Below are 20,472 nucleotides of genomic sequence, written 5' to 3' on the forward strand. Positions count from 1 at the left end.
CTCCAGCACTTGCAAGGGCTTTTCTATGCCACTCAAAACCAGAATCACTTAGAAACTCTACTAGGGGATGTGCAGACTGACTTCAGTCATAGAGAGCCCATAGGCAAACAATTGTAACAGGAAACCACTGAAACAAATGCAAGTCCTCCCAGTTATTGAAAGAATACTTGGAGTTTCCTCCAGTCTTCTCTCTCACAGCTGGTCAACAAGCACTACATATCAGCTGGAGAAATTTGTTCTGAACAATTTGGATTTGGAAAAACAATACCATTAATTCTGTTTGGTTTTGGGGACATTTGCCTGCTTTTTCACAAAGTAGATGGGTCAATCTAAGAAAAGAGAGAGGATTTAAAGAATATCTTTTGTAGCTGACTGTCCTTTTCTCTTGTGTAATTTCTGTGTCCATGTCAACAACAGAAATCAAATTTCAGTGCTTGAGTACATATGGAACCCAAATTTTGACCCCAACCCACATTGACACAGGATTACTTTGGGTTATGGCTCCTTGCCAGGACTGTTATGAGTTCTTGCCTCTTGCTGTGAGCACATAGGAAGTGGGTCAATTAGTTAACACTAAGGAGTTATCACAGATCTTATTAAGCAATTGGGCTGGACAGATTATCATTATCAGGAATTTTGAGAAATGAAACACATCTCAAAAACCTTACAGTAAGTGACAAAAAAAAAGTATAGGTTTATTAATTCTGTTAATAAAATGATAATCCAAGCACCAGGGAACTTCTTATCAATAAGAATTAAAAGAGATTAAATAGATGGAATTACAAGGTGGGCAACAACTGGCCAAATTGGGACTTCCAGGATAATGGTTCTGCAGAAAACAGATATCATATATGCTCAGGTTGCTTTTACTTAAAAGAGCTTAACACACACTTGCAGTCCTTGGGCTAAATTATTATGAGAGAGAGATCAAAGCTGCATGTTAGCCATTATGAAGCTGGAATTCTGAAAAGCTGTCTGATGGGGGTTGACTGTGTGGCTATCTCATTTAACTGTACCTTGCTTTCATCCTGATCCCTGCTGCCTCCTTGCCATCCACCTACTAACCCCTCCACAGGCTTTAACTCCCTTTTCTCTCACTGCAGCTTCTGATTATGGATTGCCTTTTTGCCCTCTGTACTCTAATGCTGCAGCTACAGCTCTTTGACAGGTTCTGGGTTCTGCTCTATTTTTGCTATTATAAAGCACCTTGCCATAATCTTTGGATACTGGGAGCAATATCCACCAAAGAATGGGCTTGGATGTGTCAACCCAGTTTAATTTCCACTTCAATAAAATAAAATCTGACATCTTCAAAGTGTCACTCAGGAGCTCAAGTTCTGTAATCTGGGTATTTATTAAATAAGCTCCCAGTCCTGACTATGCTGTGCAAATCTGTCATTTAAGTTTGTTCTTAAACCTCACCAGGGTTTACAAACCCAACATGCCTTTCAGTTTCACTCCTTTGCCTGGAGAAACGACACCTGTGAAGTCAGTCCTGCACAAAGATGGATCTGTGGTGTGGTGGGTTTAGCAAGCCAGTGGTTTGACCCTTTATTCTGGATATCAAAGATCTGAGGTTTCAGCATGACTCCCCACCTGTGAGGATGTAAATCTTGTCGCTGTGGAAGCACATTAACTGCCAATCTCAGGTTATTTCAGTGTAGTTGTGGTAGATTTTCCTCTGATATCTCCCTCTTCCAGCTGAATAAAGCACCCCCTCACACTCCACACAGCAACTCAAACTATAGGGTGAGGGATCCATGGCTGGTCACCCCAGACATCCTCCATCAGCCTGACCTACATGCCTTTTTTCCCCCCTTCAAAGTCCCGGGACAAGTACAGGAACTGGAGTATCTCTTTTATGAGGGGAGATTGCAGGAGCTGGGCCTGTTCAGTCTAAAGACTGAGAAGGGATCTCAATACACAGAAGTATCTCAGAGGCAGGTGCCAAGAGGACGGTGCTGCACTCTTTTTGGGGGTGCCCAGTAACAGGACAAGGAGCAATGGCCATAAACTAAAACACAAGAAACTTCACTTCAAGATGAGTAAGACTTTCTTTACATTGAGAGTGGCAGAGCACTGGAACAGTTGCCCAGGGAGATCATGGATCTCCCCTCACTGGATCCAAACCCACCTGGACACATTTCTGTGACACCTGCTCCGTGTGAACCTGCCTTGGCAGGCTTGGGCTGGATAGGACCCAAACAATTCTGTGACTCTGTACTTCCATGAGGCCATTTAAGGCCAAAAAGCCCGAAACAAATACTTGGAGGGGCTGGAAAAGGCTTTAATCGTCCCAGAGCGCTGCCAGACACGGCGTAAACCCGGTGGGATGAGCAGACACATTCATAGCTAATCTGAGGGGAAGAGAAGAGTGAAAGCCTCACATCCGCAGCCCTACACTCCTGATTCCCCTCACAGCTCGGCAAAAGGGATACAAGACACACCACACAGCCCTTCGGCTCTAGCCCTCAGAGCTCGCCATGTTCTCAGGCTGCCCCAGCCCCGCCTGTCATGGCGACGGCGGAGGAGGGGGAGGAAGAGGAGGAGAATGGGGAGGGGAAGGAGGAGGAGGCAGCGGTCACATGGCGCCAGCGCCGCCACAGCGGGCGCGGGGCGGGCGAAGGGGCGATGCCACCACCGCGGTGAGTGCGGGGCTGTGCGGGACACGGGCCGCGGTGGCGGCGTGAGGGGAGGCGGCCCCGGCGGGGGAACCGGCGCCGGGGTGAGGGGCAGCCCGGGGGTGCGGGTCGGGGTCAGCGGAGGTATCGAGCTCTCTGTGCACGGTGGTGCTCGGTTGTAGATTGGACTCGATGATCTCAGAGGTCTTTCCCAACCGAATGGATTGTGTGATTCTCTTTTCCCGCCTGCCTTGAGGCAGCGGTTCCTGAGCCCCAGAGGGTGGTGCGGTGCGGGGCTGCCCCAGTTCGGGTCGCGGGTGAGGTGACAGCGGGAGGCTGCCCCGGCCGGGTCCCCGCCTGACCCGGCCCCTTGCTGGGGGTCCTGCTTTAACCTGACCCCGGGGGAAGACCGAGGGGCTGCAGCGGGGTGTGCTACACAGGATGGGAGATAACGTAATTACTGTTTTTATACTCTTTAAATGCATGTGAGAGAGCAGCAGGCGCCTGCCTGCAGGTAGATTGAAACTCTGCAAATCTGACCCGAAATGTGAGGATCGCTGGTGTTGCTGGCGCTGCTCCGTTCATTGATTCATTTGTAGGGCGAGGTCAGGCATTGCTTTTTGGAGCGCTGTGTGACCCCGTGAAGTATTAAAGCTTTCTTTCCTTTATGACTGGGAAATTTATTTTAAAACCGTTTCTTCTCCCCCCCCCCGCCCCCCGTCCTTCCCCCTTGTTCTTCAGTATATACTTATATGCAACAGTGAGGCATCTCTCTTCCTTTTTAGCAAATATGTGTTATTCTTCGTGGCTGGTCTCCAGCTCTTTAGTCAGTTCATTATTGCAATGTGGTATTTTTATTTTTTTTGCGTGTGTGTTAAAGCTTGTAAGGAAAGCTGCTGCTGAGCATGCTGGAGCAAATGGACTATCTCAAAGTTACCTGCAGGGCAGAATAAAGGTTCTCTGGTCCCTTGCTTGCAAGAAAACAGACGGATCTGAATAAGCCACTAAAAGTCCTGTGCTGCTTGTAGTGGGGGGCTTAGAAGGTCAGAATTCTCTGCTGTGGTACTGGAAACAAGCATTGTGTTTAGAATCCACCTTTCCAGACAGCTGTTTCACCTTTGTTCACTTTGTCACAGGTGTCAGCCTTAAAACTGCTGTTGAAAGTAATTAGAACACTGATGCTCTTTATTACAGCATCTCTACCAAGTTGTATCCTGAGTTGTTTTTAATATCAGTTACCGGGCAACTGCGGTAGACCCTACAGGACTTTATTTATGTAATTAAAGTGCAGCCCCTACTCTTTCAAAGAAAAAAATAATATCTCATGACCTGGTTTTGTTGCTATTCTGTAAACAATCAGTGTTTTCTTCATTTGGTCCAGAGTATTTGGAGCATTGCTTTCTGTTCAAAGGAAGGGTGAAATCTCTCAGTGCCAGTACAGTCATTTTGCAGGTGGGCAGGGTTGTTAGCACTCTGCTAACATGCTGTTTTTCCCTGGAAAATGTATTTCAAAATAAGATCAAATCCCTTCTTTCCTTAGAAAGAGTAGTCTGGTTGTCTGCAAGTTACATTAAGTATTCTTGCATACTTTATGCGCTAGAATTTAGTTGTTTTTTTTTTTCTTTCCTTTGGATGTCATCTTAATAGGCAACTATTGGGTATCTCTGATTAGTTTAAGCTGATCCAAATGCAGACTGTGCCCAGGAAAGGATGGTACCAATCTCTTCCTGCCAGTATGTTTCTGCCATGCTACCCCATAGAGAACCTCTAAATATGTGAAATAGTCCAGCTGGGATTCCTAGGCCTCATTTTAGAACAGCGTAAATGTCCAGGTGGTTCCAGATAAGAGGCTTTTGATTAACAAGCAATTGGCCTCCCCTGGTAGAACTGTCTCTGAAGAACTGCATGCCTTCTGCATAAGCTTTTCCTCATCTCTGGGTAAGATAAGCTCCTGCAGAGTTTTAGGAGCTCTTCTGCAGCAGGGAAGGAAAGAAATAACAGTGCAGCTCTAATGAGCCTTCGTCTCCCAGCCTCAAATGAGGATGCCAGCAGGGGAAGTGGCATTTGTTCTGCTGGAAGAGAGTCTGACTGCAGATTTCAGGGCCTGTGGCCTGGCTTCTGCTATATAATCCCATTCTCAGAGGATACAAATCAATACTGCATTATGCACAGGAGTAGCACTGGGTAGAGTTGCTGAAAAGCTGTGTGACGGTAGTTTATGAGAATGGGTGAGTCTGATCATTTTCATAGTGATGTAAAATAACAATAGGTGTGATTGAAGCACTTCTGAAGGTGGCAGAAAGCCTGGAAACAGCAGGGCAAGGGGAATAAAGATAAAGTATTGGTATTTTGAAAATTTATACAGAAAATAGCCTTCCTCACAATAAGTGATGCAAACCTTAAGTTTTTACTGCTAGGTATAAGGCGTGTGTGTGGTGTGGGGTCACATGGATGAGGTTAGAAGTGTCTGAGCAGATAGTAAAAGTGGGGATTTGGGATCTTCCAGTGACAAAGAGCAGGATACTGTGGGGGTGAAAAGAACAGAGGCAGCATGGTTCTTTGGTTACATTCCTTGACAGTCCTGTAGAACAGTTGCAGTCAGAGCAGCCTGAAAGCAGGCAGAGTAGCAGGCTGAGTTTGGCACTGTGGCAGCTGTGTGTTGATAACTTGAAGTGGAGAAGTAAAGTGAGACTTCCATTGAAAGGAAAATGTAAAAGTTCCAAGATTACAATCATTCCTTTCTGTGATTGTTTGTCAACTTCCTAAAAAGTTTCATCTGCCTGGTAGGTGATACTGCAGCTAAAGGTATCCCCAAAATCAAGCAGTTTCCTTTGGTACCATTCATTTTGGAGAGATACTGCTTATTGTTGCAGAGTAAAAGTATGTTCTTGTATTTCAAATGCAGAAATGAATTTGATTTTTCCTTCTCAAAAAGTATTACAGAGGTGAAGTCTGTTTGAGTCCCTGTTAGAGTGTGGGAGGCAGATAAACTGTCTTCTTATCTAAGGTTTCTTTTCAAAACATATGGTGGTTTGTGGGGATGGAAGCATCTGCTGTTGCAGCTACTGTGTCAACGTATAAAGTAGTGTCAGTGATGGGGTCTGTGCTGTTCAAGCAGGGTTTTGCAGCATGAGTGAAAGCATTTGTTTGGTTCTCTTTGTGTAAGAGAGTTGTATGCACTACATCCTTCAGCCACGTTCTAGCGTGTTTCTCATCTGAGTCAGCATTGTGTAAGAATTTGTGTAAATGTTCTGTTTGAAGACTCTGTAAAAACTAGAAATACGCTGCAGCAGAAAAGGTAGAAAATTAGGAAGCTGATTGCACTGTTTCATTCAAAAATTGACTTCAAGTGTACTAAATTTCTGATATTTTGGTATAAGAACTTCTGAGCTTATTCCCTGAGATGTGAAAATATGTTAAATCTGTAGATTAAATAACTGATGGTGTTACTGAAATGTAGAGCATGGATTAAAGTGCCTGTAAACATGTGTTTTATGTGTTGTATCTCAGCCCTTTCCTGTGCAGTCTGGCTTGGCAGCCTGATCCTTTGCATGTTTGAAACTGGAACACAGTGCTCAGGAGTGAATCAGCTTTTCCACTGCTGACACGAATTAGAGACCCCTGATGCAGGGTTTGCTGCTGCCTGCTCTGTGCTTTAGAGGGTGAGCAAGAAATTGTGCAGGCCAGGGAGGAGTCCAGAGCTGCTACCACACAGTGCTCACAGGTCTTTGATGTCTTTGTGGCTTGAAGTTCAGCTGGGAGCAGGTGAGCTCTTGTGGTTTTCTGTCTCATGGCAGTAGTGGCATTGCAAGTTCTGTGTTTCTGAATTTGGCTGTGACTGACAAGTTCTATCTTTCCAGCTCTTCTACAGAGACTGTTCACATTTGTGCTCAAGCCTCTCTTGCCATGGAGCAGACAAAAGCAATTCCTCTTGCTGCTCGAGGGGGAAGGAATATGTGCATAAGCTTCTTGTCATTCCCAAGACTTCAGCAATGGAGACACTGCACCATTTAAGAAGTCAGATTTTAAATTGACAGGCTAATAAACTTGCAGAGGCATGCTGAAAGGAAGGTACCTCAGTGAAGGGTTGCTATGTGCCAGACTGATTTAAGCAAATACTTAATGAATGTTAGAGGCATGTTCATGGAGGTCTTTTTAGTTTATGTAAAACCATCCAAATGTTGCCTGGCTAAATGACACAGATTTTCTTGTGCAGACAAGAATTAAACTGGATCCTTTAAACCTTGAAGGTGGCCTTAATTAAAACACAGATACTTTTCCAGGAAGCACAAACTATCTTGTTTTGATTCAAAACCCCTTATGAATCAATCTTTGTAGGTATTTTGACTATTTTGCCAGTTCCTGAAGCATAGCATCAAGAACAAAGAGTCCCACTGTCTCTATTGATACTTCTCATATTTGTTATTGAATATGTTTTCTGGAAGTATTTCCTTTAGTTTTTCATTTCCTGAAATACCTTAATTTTGTCAGTTAGCATGAATCTCTTATCTCTGGTGTCAGCAGATGTCGAGACTCATCACCTATAAACCAGGAGATGGCCAAGTTCTGGATTGCACATTAACCTTCTGTGCAAGCAGAGTGTTGGGAGGCATGGCTCCTACTGAAGCAAGAAAATGTATTTTTGATCTGCTATTCATTTTGTTGCAACATCCATGATTTCAACATCAAAATCCTGAGTGTTTTTTCCCCTTAGAAATATTGGCAATAGATAAGTAGAAGAAAAGTGACCAAGAGGGGATGGAAAAGGAGTGGTCCACAACTCTTTCCTCAAAGGGATTTCTTGTGAGAAGGAAAGACTGAGTCTGTAAGATCAGAGAAGGAAGGAAAGACTAAGAAAATTAATTTTTGCTATAACTTGTAGAAGTTTGCTGTCCTTATGCACAATGCACAGTCTGTTTCTTCTAGTGACTCGTTTTAATCCAACAATTAAAGTATTTTCCTTAATGCATGAGGAGAGAGCTGAGACATTGAGTTGCTGAGAATCTCAGCAAAATCTGCAGCAGAGCAAGCACTTCAACCAGAGAGTTTCTTGGCTTGGTCTGGTACCTGTCCTGGTGCAGTCAGTGAGCTGAAGAGAGGACACAAAGTAGGTTTATATCCTTAGGTTGTCTCTCTTTTATTAATGTCTAGAGACATTTGTGAGGAGTTAAAAGAGGTAGACAGAAACCTGTGTGCAAAAAATACTTTAAACTTCTGATGAGAAAATGAATCCAAAGCAGGAAGATTGCAGGGTCTTGGTTTATCTTAGAATTTCTTACAGGGGAAAAATGAAAGTTCCAAATGGCATGGATACTGTGGACTCTGTGCTAAAGCTTGGAGTGAAAACTCCAAGTGATGTTTGTTTCTGGACACGAGAAATGCAGATGGACATTAAGTTCAACTCATGCTTTTAGTATTTTCTTTACTTTGCTTTTTTTTAACAATGGCCATGCCAACAATTTCCAACAAATTCCAACATTTCCAACATGGAAAACACAGAACATGGTACATTGAGGAAATCACTAAGATTGTGCTATCCTTAACAGCATTGAGAAATGTAACAGGGTTAAGAGCTCTGAGCAGTTTTAGCATGAGTTAAATATTTTCTATTAGAGGCGATCTAGGGATTTAAACTGTAACTTGTTTTAACCTCACATCTAATTCTGGGGCTACATTTCATCTATTGTTTATATTTTTGTTTGTTTGTGTTTAGTTTTTGTTGTTTGGGTTTTTTACACAAATCCTTATGCTTATATCATTTACTCAGGCTCCATAAAGATGTTTGATTCTGGTCTGAGTGAGCCAAGTATTTTTATGTAAATTTCTGCCTATTGAAAAGGAAAACTGTGCAGAAAGAGAAATGAAGTAGACTTGTATGATTTGTGGGGAGTAGGCACGGAGGTCCAGGAATTCTGTGATCTGAGGCTGCAGGATAAGGTGCAATGTAACAATTCTCATTAAGGCAGTTTCCAACTCTCTAGTACAAATAGTAACATAATTGCAGCCATTTTGCCTTTGATACATATTCAGGTGGAGTCTTTGGAAGTTCCCAGCAGGAGTTGGCAGATGTCTTTTGTGTATTTTTTGTATCCAGCTGTTGATACCAGGTGAGTTCTGCGCAAGTGGATGGTAGATGTCTTCTGTGAGCTTCTGCAGAACCAGTGCCAAGTGCAGTTTCCATGGTTAGCAGTCACAGGTTTAAAACAGACTGGTCAACCCCACTTTGTACCCCTGTCCCACTCAAAAGTCATTAAGTGAGGCCTGTTTTGTTGGCAGATTTGCTGCCAGCTTTTTTTTTTTTTTTCCAGGGGGGTTGCACAAATGAGGCCTGAATTTTTTTTTTTTTTTTTGGTCTTTTTTTTTTTAAGAATTAGAAAATGTGTTTTCACTTTCCTAGTAAAAGACTGGAAAAAAACCCCAAAGCACTTCTGATGAAAATTTCTGAAAATTAACTGAAAATATACCTAGAAAATTTCTGTTGAAATGTGGGAGTCTTATGAAGTTCCTAGGGATTTGGAAAATGAGAACTAAAGGAATTTTTATACAATTTCATGATCAATTTCTCTAGCATTACTGTGGTCTAGTCGTGATGAAGAATGTTACTGATTGATTATGTGAGTGGCAGGAAAATGACCATGTGTATATTGCCAAATCCATGGATTGATAGATGGATCATGCATCAGCTGAAAAAACATAATAAAAGAGATGTGAAAAATAATTAGAAAAAGAAAAATATATTGCTGATTTTGGGGCAGTGAATGCAGCCAAATGAGTATATGCAGCATTGGTATTCTCAGACCCATCCAAACTGGCTTGTTTTCCTAGAGAAAGCTGTGCTTGTTACCCCATTCCCAGTCAGGACTTGCAAGCAACAAAGTGTTAAGTTTCTGGCTCAGCGGTTGATTGTTCCTTGGGAATGAAGACACCGCCGCTGCTGCAGTCAATGTGCTCTCCCTGTGTAACCTTGCTCTGCTTTAGTGCAGACTCTTCTGGAAAAAGGTGAGGGTTCTACAGTTCAGCTCTTCCTGTAGAAGTGTCATAATCTAATTATTTTGCATGAATCTGCATTTTTGTTGTTATTTTGGTAAGCTTTGCAGACATAAAATGTGAGGAACGGCTAAGCAGATTTTAAACATTTAGAAAAGGTATTAAGCAGCTTGTGTGTAGTTGACCTTGTAAGCTCTCTTACATTCTGCATTTGTATATTGTGCTGAAGGGTTGTTAAACTAATATTTGCATGCCCATGCATCTCTTTAATGTGAGAGAGATGCAATGAAGAACAACTTGTGGGGTGTTTAACCTTGCTGTTTTCTAAGCTCTGTGAAGAAGGAAGGGACTGTATTACAAAATGCATTGCAGCTTTCTTTGGAGACATTGTGGCTTCTTTCAGAGCTGATTTTATTGATGAAAATAAAATCTTGCTGTTGGAATTAGAAGAAAGTATTTGTTAGCAACAAGAAAGGCTGAAGGTATTTTTAGGACTCCGGGAATGGCATGACATGTATTTGTGAGCCAGATGGCTTAAAGGAACATCCAGCCCAGCAGCCTGAGCGTTTGTCAGGGGGATAGGTAAGAATTTCTTTCTTATAACTGTGCTTTGGGAAATAAAAAGCTTTTTTTGAGGGGAATGAGAACACTGCAGCAGCATGAAACTGTACTGTATAGCACTTATTTACCCAGAACTGAGAGCTAGGATTTTGGTAAGCTTGGATTTCTAATCCAATAGTTCTTGTTTTCTCTAATCAGGCTGCACTATTATGTTACTTTTCTTGATGCAATGTTGTACCACTGGTTGTAACTAAACCTAGTGTTCTTTTCAACTGTTTGTTAACATGAGATCCTGACTTTAAAAAGTTTTTCTTTCCAGAGCTTGTAACTGTTTTTTCCATTAAAATTGTGTCCTTTAATTAGAGCCCTCGTGAGATACTCTCTCTTCATGGAGTGGAGCAGTATGTGGGGAGAAAGAAATCCTTTGTCAATTAAGGAAAAATCCAATATGTTTTAATGTCGACAAGAAGTGGAAGATGTTACTGCAGAGGATACTTAAACATTTTTTTTAAGGGTGCCTTTTTTTCCACAGGAATTTCACATTTTTATTATAAAAAAGCCAAAGTGTTTGCATACACTCTGGAATGGCAGCCTGCCAAGTAAAGTTTTTTTTTATTGGAGTTGAGAAATTCCAAAAAGCTTGATAAGCAAATTTATGTTCCTAGAGGAGGCATTTCAATGTATAGTTCACAGATTTGAAAATGACACTATGCAATATTTAGACATTTCTGGTTAAAGCCCAAAAACTGAAATACAAATCAGTATATGAGTGAGTAATTTGACAGTGGAAAAATAGTCAGGGCTGAGAACATAAAGACTTAACAAGATGAATTTTTAAATTTATCCTGAAACACTTAAAGCTTTTCAGATGTCATATACTTGGAATATAGTTTCATAGATATTCAACAATTCATGCAACTAATCTACATGCCTTTCTTTATCTTTAAAATATAATTGATATTATTAGTATTTTAAGATTATCTGTAAAGTGTTGCTCAAGATTTTGTATTCATTCCAGGAGGATTTATTTTAGGTGGTATGACATGGATTTGTATATCTGTGATGAAATGACTAAACTGTTGGCTCTCAAAGCTTTGAAAGTTGAATTTAGAAGGGACTTGCTGAGGCTAATTAAAAATAGATCTTAATGTGTCATCTCATTAAAATGAATGGGAACAGTGGTCTTATGCAAGAGGAAAGTCTGTGGTCCTCAGGATATTTCTGTGAATGAGTGTTGGTGTGACTGAACATTAACATGATTTAACATTAGTCTTTTTTTTTTTTTTTTTTTTTTTTTTTCTTTCTCCTACCTTGCACCTCACTAAATAGCCTGGGTCTGTTTTCTTGGTAACATCCCCGTAGGTAGCAACAGGCTGCTATTTTAATTCTCATCCCAAAGCTGTCTCTTCTGCAGGCTGAAGGAGCCCAGCATCCTCAGTTCTCACAAGGCAAGTGTTCCAGCCTGTGACCATTCTAGTGGCCTTTTACTGACCTCAGTCCAGTTTTCTGATGTCTGTCCTGTACTGGCAAATCCCTCCCTGGGTGCTGTCCCTGCCTGTGGTCACAGGGAGCTGTGGAATTGCAGGTCAGCTGCCTGTTCTCTTGTGGATCCTGAGCTCTCCTTGCTGCAGAGCTGAGCTCTGGCTCGGGCTTAGACAGGCCTTGGCTGGTCCTTGTCTGCAGAGCTGTTCCTCAGGCTGTGCCAGCAGCCACAGAGTTTGTCTGTCCCAGGTGCAGGACTTGGCATTTGTCCCTGCTGAATGATTTAGGTTCCTGTAGGCCCAACCTATCTTTACATGAGTAGTTACCTGCCTGCATTCTGTCAAAAAAAGCCACTTGATTCATAAAGTGCAATCACCCATCCCTCTGTAAGGTCAAAAATTAATGGTGGTTTTTTAATTAAAAACAAACTGATAGGTAGATCCAATTTAGTGATAAAACAATCCTGTAGGAGGGGTTTAAAAGAAGGAGTTAAATTGGCTTGGTGCTTAGATTCTGGAGCACATGAAACACTTTTATTTGGAAGTGTCTATTACTTTTGCTCTGGCTGTATATTCAGTGACTGTTGCTCCTAATGATGTGTGTTGGATCTGCCTGAGGTGTCCCTTTCTCATCTTGCTGGTCTATTAACTGTGACTTTCCCTGAAGAGAGATTCTAATGGAAAGGTTGCATGGAAAAAAATAATTCTTTTGCAAGTGCAGAAGGTGTGTGAATGGCATCTCTGTTTGTGTAATGAGTGTCTCTTACTGCAGTACAATTTCTTCCTTATCTGGCCTCTGTTCATTGTACTGTTAATGCTGTTGTTTGATAATGATTCAACCAGTAAATTGGAAAGCCATTTCAGGGGTAGCTATAACATCTTGGAGGCCAAGAAATGTAGGAAGGGTTAAGGCTATTAAAAGAGCAAAGTTGCATTCATGAGTAGTGTTGGTTTATATTCTTGTGTTTTGCTCTCCCCAAAGAGTAAGAAAGTAAAAATTAGAAGCATCTATAGAAGGCTATGCAGCAAAATATCCTAAAACTCTGCAGAAAGATAAAGTAGTTTAATGATTTTTAAAATTTTTTTTTATAGAATGCTCCTTAAAAATGAGGATTATACACATCTGTTCCTTGCCTCAATGTAGGTCCAAAATACACAGGTAGTCTTGCAGGGGACCTGAGTAGTATGAGTTGAGTATCTGTCTTTTCTTTTTTTTTTTTTTTTTTTTTTTTTTTAATTGTTCTTGGAAAAACTACAAGCAGACTTAAAGGTTTTCTGAAATAATTTTAACTCCTATTTCAAAAATCTTGAGGTTAGTCTGATCCTCTGTTTGACCTCTGACAAACATGAGTTTTGGCACAGTTATGAAACATCTACTCATACGGTGTGTTTACTAAACTGTTGAGGTTAATCCAAGCAGCTGTCAGTGCTTAAGCAGTGGCAGGTCATAGAGTCTGTAGCAAATATTGCTCTTTAAGCCAAAATATTGTGGATTGTGGTTGACATTTTTTGCTTCCTTTAAAAATATCCAAGGCCAACACATTGGGCCAGTGTTACTGAGAGCTGCACAGGTTGCTAACAACAAACCCTCCTGGGCTGTGGGGGGAACACAGTTGTATCTTTGTTGGGCCAGTTATTAAATGAATGTAAATATTCCTGGGCTTGATGTATGAAATGAATGTCATGGTGGTGGTGTGAGGCTGCTAAAAGAAGCTGCTGTGACATGAAAAGCCTATTGCACAGTGAGTACTGCAGCTCAGGTCTGGCAGGTGGGCTCCTGGAGAGTTTTTCAGCTTTGTGATTGATTGAATTTAAGAGACTTTTACTGAGTTATTAATATTTAACCTTTATAGTTCTCTTAAAAAAAAATCAATTATTTACTTTGTGTGCAAGGAACTGAGAATTATATGCTGGAATTTGTGGAAATTAGAGAGCAGTATTTTACTCCTGGCATTTCTGGTATGTGGGTCTGCAAACTCAGTTCCAAGGCTTTGCCAAAGGAAAACTGTCATGAAATAAATATATGGTAGTCAAAATAGAGCAACAAGAGGGACGCTGAAAGGCTGAATATTTGGTTAGAAATTCTCAGAATACTGTTCCTTTCAGTCTTGGTCTCTTCTGAGCTGATGCTGATGGAGACAGCTTCTAAGATATGTGTTTTCGTCTCTTGCCTCCAATCTGGATTGTAATTTCCTGATGTAGGAGATACTGCCCCCTTGGATGATTTGTGTTTGTTGTGTTGAAGTGTCTCTGGATTCCTGAGTACACCAGAGTGAACAGCCATGAACTCCATGCATCTCTAAGGCATGGGAATGAATGCCTGTAAAATAGTTAAAGGTGTTATCATTTATTACTTGCTCTGGAAGCTCCTATCTTGCCAAGGGAAAGGAAATGCCTTCTGTTTATTCTGGATGTTCTTTACTACTTGAGTTTTTGGAAAGGGGAATTTTTTAAGGTGTTTCTTTTTTTATTTTTGGCAGCTGTACTGCTTTTCAGAAATGAAGGGGAGATACATGATAGACCCTCAAGTCTAATCTCTTTCCAGGAAAATTTGTGAGGAACTGTATTCTGAAACAATTTTTCTTACTATGTTTAAATAATGGATTATTCTTTTGTGGCATTTAGTATTTTTGCTTGAACTTGAATAAATAAATAGAAAGGGATTTTAGCTTTACAGTCCAAATAGCAATTTATTGGTGACTGAACTCTTTGTTACAACCTTGCTTAAGTGAAAATTGTTCTTATGAGCCCGTTGGTTATCTGAGTTATGCAGTTCTGCTTTTTAAATTTCAGTTGTTTCTATCTAACTGATCAAACCTGCCAGCTGTGCTTGCATTAGCAGAGCTTTAGGCTATTGAGTTGAAAATACATATAATCTGTTTTTTTCATGCAGCATATATCAGGGCTGAGAAAGATCCTAATACTTTGGATTTGAAAGGCATGTCCTTTGCATTTCCTGTATTCAGGAACAGGTTTTCTCTGTTGAAGGGGAAAAAAAAAGTGAGAAATAAAGAAGAATTTGGCTTTGCTTAAGGTTTTCCTGCTTGGAGAAACCGACTGGGAAAGGATGGATGTTTAAGACACTCATCACGATATTATGACCATCCATAGGCTGAGACAGTTGTTGGGTAAATTGGCAAAATGTATTTCCTAGAAGGCTTCACAGCACTGGAGAGGAAAGGAGCCTGGACAGAGTAAGACTTTTATTCACTGTGTCTGCATGGGAGGAGTTCATGGATAGGGAGATGGCTGAGGTAAGAATCAAGGGTTGAGTGTCAGGCTCTGTGAACTGAATGTTTCCTCCTGTGTCCTTGTGCCCAGCTGCAGTCTCCCCTCCTTCTCCCTCTGCACTTATCAAAGTGGTTATTTTTTGTTGCACACTGAAATGAGTGGAGGGATTCTTGAGGAGGGGCAGAAACATATTCATGTGATTGTGCTTTGTATGCATAGAAGCGTAGGGCTGGGAAGGTTCTCTTGGTTCCTCAGGGCAGATCCCAAGCAGGACTGACATGACTGAAGACTTGGAAACCTCCTCTGGCCTAAAGCACACCTGTAAGAAGGCAATCAGTTTAAAACTGTCTAAAATTGGAGTGTGCAGCTCTGATACAGATCATGACTCTGTCTGCTTAAATGGTGGAAGTGGTTGAAATCCAAAGGACAGTGTTTGTGTAAATACATATGTGTTGGTAAATACAGTAAACTAAAAAACCTCAATGTGCTTTTCATACACAGGGTTAACTTTTTTTTTCTGTTCTGCCTTCAGAATGGTGTGCATAGTGAGTCTGTATTTTCCTGCCAAATAAATTACCAGATATCTTATTTGAATAGCACGGTACTGAACGGGCACAGGCTGTGCATTGTGGAGGTTCTGTCATTTGAATTAAATGCAGTATTTCAACATCTTTATCATTTTACAAAATGCCAGCATAGTGAAGGAGAGGAAAAGAAGGTAAAGCAGATCTAGCAAAGATCAGGTGGAAATAGTACTTGGTCTATTTAGCTTTGGTTTGCATTAGTTACTTTTGTAGCAGTAGCCAAGTATGAGCTTTTAGCCTGGTTAGAGATGGAAGGGAACAGCAGTGTTCTCACTCTGGTGATTAGTAATTTATCCCTTCCTCTTTAATCTGAGTGTGCCTGATGTCAGTCAACAAACTTTAACCTTGCCATGGCTGGATGTGCCACAGCAGTGGGTGTAGGTCTGAGCTATGAAAGTAGGTCTGATGCAAAGAACTATGGAAATATTTAATCCATGAGGAATTCTGCTGTGTGCCTGTCTTCTGTTACTAGAGATAGAATAGATTAGGTTTGTTTTTTCTGTGCAAGCTGCAGTGTAGATGTATCCTTAAACAACTCTGAAATGAAAAGGTTCCTTCCCTGTTATAGTAATTTTTATCTAGCTAGGACAGTTCTGTTCCAAAGTGTCAGTGCATGTTAGGATTGTCCATCTGTGTTACCATAGTGAATGGAAAAACACCTCTAGCATTTTTTGAGGAGCAGTATGTTAGGCTTGGACAAATCTTACTGCAGATGACCTTCTGCTGGCCATGCAAAAAGAACCTGGCAAGGACCCAGATCCTCTTTTATGAAGAAGCATTAATTGTCTGCAGAGTGCTGAGCAAGAATAATTATTATAATGAGAGGATATAAGTGTCTGCTCTTGCTCCTCTGCAGCCTCGCATGCTTGTTCTGAGCCAAGGTTCACCTTGGTGTGGTTGTGTTAGCACAGGGCATGAGACACTGGGGATTGGTCATCTGTACTTCTCTAACTGGTAAACCTATTCTGCCAGCAAAAATTAGGATTTTTTTCAGTCATTTCTGCCCAGAGAGTTTGATGCCTGCCTGATTTAATGGCCTTGCAGCGAGATTTCTATGTGACAGTGTTAGAGAGAGCCTGTTTCACAGAGAGTGCAATTCATCTGTATGCACAGGGTCAGCCTGAGATTTAAACCCTCTGTAAGACCTTTTTAAGCTCCTTGGGCTCAACTGCTCCGTAGATTGTTTCATTGCAGAAGTGAGGGAGTTTGACATGGTAAGAACAACGGGTAAATTATTTTTGAGGAGGGTAGGTTTTGGTTTTTTGCTTTACTCTGTGGATATTTTATTCTTGGGAGATGATGACCTGCTGCAGTCTGGAAAATGTAAGCTAGAATTTTGACATATATTCTTTTTGGAAGCAAATCACTAAGGACTCAGAATTACATTGCCAAAGTAAATGGTGTCTTTATAATGTTCTTTGGGATCATTAGCAGCTTCTACCTTTGTTTAATAGTTTCCCGAATTGAGAAGGAATAATTTATTTGTGCTCATAACTGTTCTGTTTTCTTTGCCAGACTGACCTGAAAACTTCTGGTAGTTTCTGATTTTGGAGTAGTTTGAAAAATGTATCAGCATAAATGATTGACTCCTACCCCAATACTGGTTTTCCTAAAATAAAAGTTTTGCTAGCTAAAAGGAGATTCAATTATTTCCTGACTTCTTTTTACTGTGCAAAGACTTAGTTGTGGTTAGATAGTGATGAAAGAAATCTAATTCTTTGAGTCAGCGTTTTTCCCCCCTCAGTTTGAGGAACTGATCTGTATAGTTTTTAAGGCGTGTGGGGTTTTTTTTGTTAGTGTCGGGTTTTTTTGTGTATTGTTTGGAGGTTTTGTTTTGGTTGGTTTTGTTTGGTTTCTTTTGCAGGGTGGGGGAAGGGTGTTGAACATTTTTTCGATTTGGGGAACTCCAGAAAGTTTACCCAGTTCTCCTGACCCATAAATATTATACTTTCACCAGCTTTGTTTGCTTCACTTCACAGTTTTGCTTATGCAGTATAGCTTTGGGGAAAATTATCTTATGGATGTCTAAAGTAAAACTCCAGTCTGGGTTGCTTCCTTCCAGCTCTAGATGGGCATCTTCTTCAGGGAATATGAAAGCTTTTCTGGAGTCTGCAGAGGCCTGGAGGAACCCAGTAAATTACCTTAGAGCTTTTCCTTCTTTTCCTGTCCCATGTCTTCTTTCTGTGGAGAAGATTATCTGTAAATGTGACTGTCTTGGTGCTGTGTTGTTCAAATGCATCCCATGTTTTCTTGAACTTCTGGGACATTCATGAGGGCTTTTCTTAAATTTGGGGTAAGAAGAACTGAACCACATAGCTTTTTTGAATCTGTGGTCTCTCATTCTGTGTTTTAGGATAGGATCTGAGCTATGAAAATGGGTACATGTGGACTTACTCTTGGGCTACTGGCTCAGACTGGCCCTTCTTGAGCAATGGGGTTGGACAAAGTGACCTCCAGATGTCCTTTCCAGCCAAAACAGTTCCATGGAGAATCAATTCCCTGTGTAGAGTATATTATATAGTTATATGTTTAATTCAAGGCAGGAGAAATATACTGTTGTGGAACAGAGGTAGTTATATAACTATTCTGAGGAAAATTAATGATTTTTACCTTTAATTGTGGTGTGTCACTGGACTCTTAGTGATTGTTTGCTTCATATTTTAAAGCAGTGGTATCCACATTAAATGTGAAAACTGATCATGTTTACTTTATGAATGGGACAGTGAAAAGGGATTTACTTCTTATGGTCTGTGCCTGAAGTTTAAGCTCTAAAAATCATCTAATGGAGTAATAACCTATTGAATGTATATTTTGCAATGTATAAGGTAATAGGCAGGACTCTCAAAATGTGTGTTTTCACTCTTTTCCAGGTAATTGAGAATGGGCCCTCAAGGATGCTGAGTCTACAATGGGAAGTGTCACACTTCGCTATTTCTGCTATGGGTGCCTCTTCACATCCGTGACCTGGACACTTCTGCTCTTTGTTTATTTCAACTTCAGTGAAGAGAACCAATCCTTCAAGAATGTGCCCATCAAGGGGCTGGAACCTCAGAGGCCATTTCCAAAAAAATTCTACCCCCGTTTTACACGGGGGCCAGTTCATATACCTGAATTGCAACAGAAAGAGAATAAGATAGGAAATTCTTTTGGAAATCATATCCAGGATCCAGTTAAGGGGGAGATAGAATTCTCTCCTGAAATGGGTAAGTGGTTTTTAGTGTTAGTGACAAACTTAATGAAACAACAGGAGAAATGAGTTTTGTTTTTTTTTTTTTTTTTTTTATAATAGAACACTATCTCAGGGGAACATGTATAATGAAGAAGTTTTGTTTGTTAAAATGCAGGTAGTACTCGTGGCTCTCTTCATTAGGAATTACTTGAAATTTATTTTACAGTGCTTAATCCAAAATACACTCTAACATTTACATCTATGCTGTGTAAGTTCTGATGAAGACTAGGTTACAGCAGTAACCTTTGATGAACTAAATCTTGCTTGTGGAAGGTTCAGTGTGTGTTTGTTTCATATCTTACTCCTGTTTTAATTGGGCTCAAATACATAAGCCTTAATTAGCTACAGAGAAAATGTACTTATATGCAGTAATTAAAAATAGCTTGATATCAATAAACAATGAAGAGGACCTGTTGGTTTGGAGATTATTCTTGGAGTATAACTTAATCCACAAGAAATTCATGTGGGACGAACTTGCAATGCAAGATTGAGATGACAGTGGTTAGAGCCAAATCCTGCTTGCCTTGTACCTGCAAAGGTCTGTATGTTTCACTGGAGCATGTTTCATCAATGAGGTGGTTTTGTTTTGTGTTCCAAAATAAAATGCTTTCTGTGTTCTAGTGCTTACAGCATATTCACTGCTGGGTTTAGATGTGCAAGCAGGCACATTGTGTATTGGCTTAAATCTTGGTTTGAGTCTGGAGGCAGAAGTGTTGTGGCCAAGTGTTGGGGTATTGGCTTCTGCTGCTGCTTTGGGAAATAGAACACAGAAATAAACCTTCATAGCCAGGGTTTAATGCTCAGATCTCAATGAAATCCCCTGTCATGCCTGTGGATGAATGGTGAATCATGAGCTTAGTGAGTTTATAGAACTTCACTTTCTGAGTTGGTTATTAGACCTGTTTGGATGTCAGAAAAATGGCAGTTCATGTTGCCCTGTGGCATCACAAGTGTTTTTCACTTCACTGCAAAAAGCCTGAGTGCCAAGTGAGGTGAAGGCCAGTCCAGAGGTGGCCATTTCTTTCCAACTATTCAGTCTGGGCCAGGAAAGAAATGGAGCTTTTTAACTGAGAAGTCCTTTGATCTTCAAACCAAGTGACTGGTTTGGTTGGTGAAAGCCAAGGGGAGTAACAGTGCCAGGATAAATTCTACAGGAATCATCAGAAGACAGCTCTTAAGAGGAGGTGTTGTATGAAGGGGTTTTGTGAAGTCTGTCTAGGGTACGACGGTGATAAACACAAAAGCAAAAAATAAAAAAGTGAAAAGAAATTTGTATATGATAGTCAGAAATAAACTGTTATCTAGTAGGTCAGTCTGTCTTTTTTGTTAACCTGTGAAAGCCACATAACACTGCTGAAGTAAAGCCTAGAATGAGGTTTTGATTGCAAGCCCCGTGTTTTCCAGGGGCTTCTATCTGCTGTTTGAACTGAAATCATTCAGGTCTTTTGCATGCATTAGATACTGTTCTTCATGAGAAGGTTTTAAAAATATTAGCACTCCTTGAATATATTCATAAGATCAGGAAAATGTAGTTAGTGGTCGGCTATGGATGGATTGTAGAATGAAACATTTGGGATGTGTTTTAAGTTCATGCTTGGTGTGAACAAAACATTTTAAGGTGACCACGTTTTAAGGTGCCACTGATTATGCCAGAATAATGGAGCTGGGTGCATGAACTGACCAGATGGAGACATTTCTTTGGGAATGGATGTGGTTCATTAGGGGACTGACTGACCCTTTTAGGCTGCTGGGGCTGAGGGAGTGACACTGCCACTGTA

At 40.8% G+C, this 20,472-nt stretch overlaps 1 protein-coding gene across 3 annotated transcripts in view; it reads left to right on the plus strand.

Annotated features, from left to right (window-relative positions):
- The first annotated feature begins 2,560 nt into the window (after positions 1 to 2,560).
- Positions 2,561 to 20,472, plus strand: part of GALNT11 (polypeptide N-acetylgalactosaminyltransferase 11) — a 45,514-nt gene continuing 27,602 nt past the window's right edge. Inside the window, exons 1-2 of one of the 3 annotated variants that reach the window (XM_059839457.1) lie at positions 2,561 to 2,645; positions 18,336 to 18,668. In XM_059839457.1, coding sequence (XP_059695440.1) covers positions 18,374 to 18,668 — 295 coding nt within the window. In that variant the 5' untranslated portion in view covers positions 2,561 to 2,645; positions 18,336 to 18,373. The other 2 variants (XM_059839466.1, XM_059839448.1) reach the window with 2 other exon arrangements.

Source organism: Haemorhous mexicanus, chromosome 1 (assembly GCF_027477595.1).
Source record: "Haemorhous mexicanus isolate bHaeMex1 chromosome 1, bHaeMex1.pri, whole genome shotgun sequence".
Classification (NCBI taxonomy): Eukaryota; Metazoa; Chordata; class Aves; order Passeriformes; family Fringillidae; genus Haemorhous; species Haemorhous mexicanus.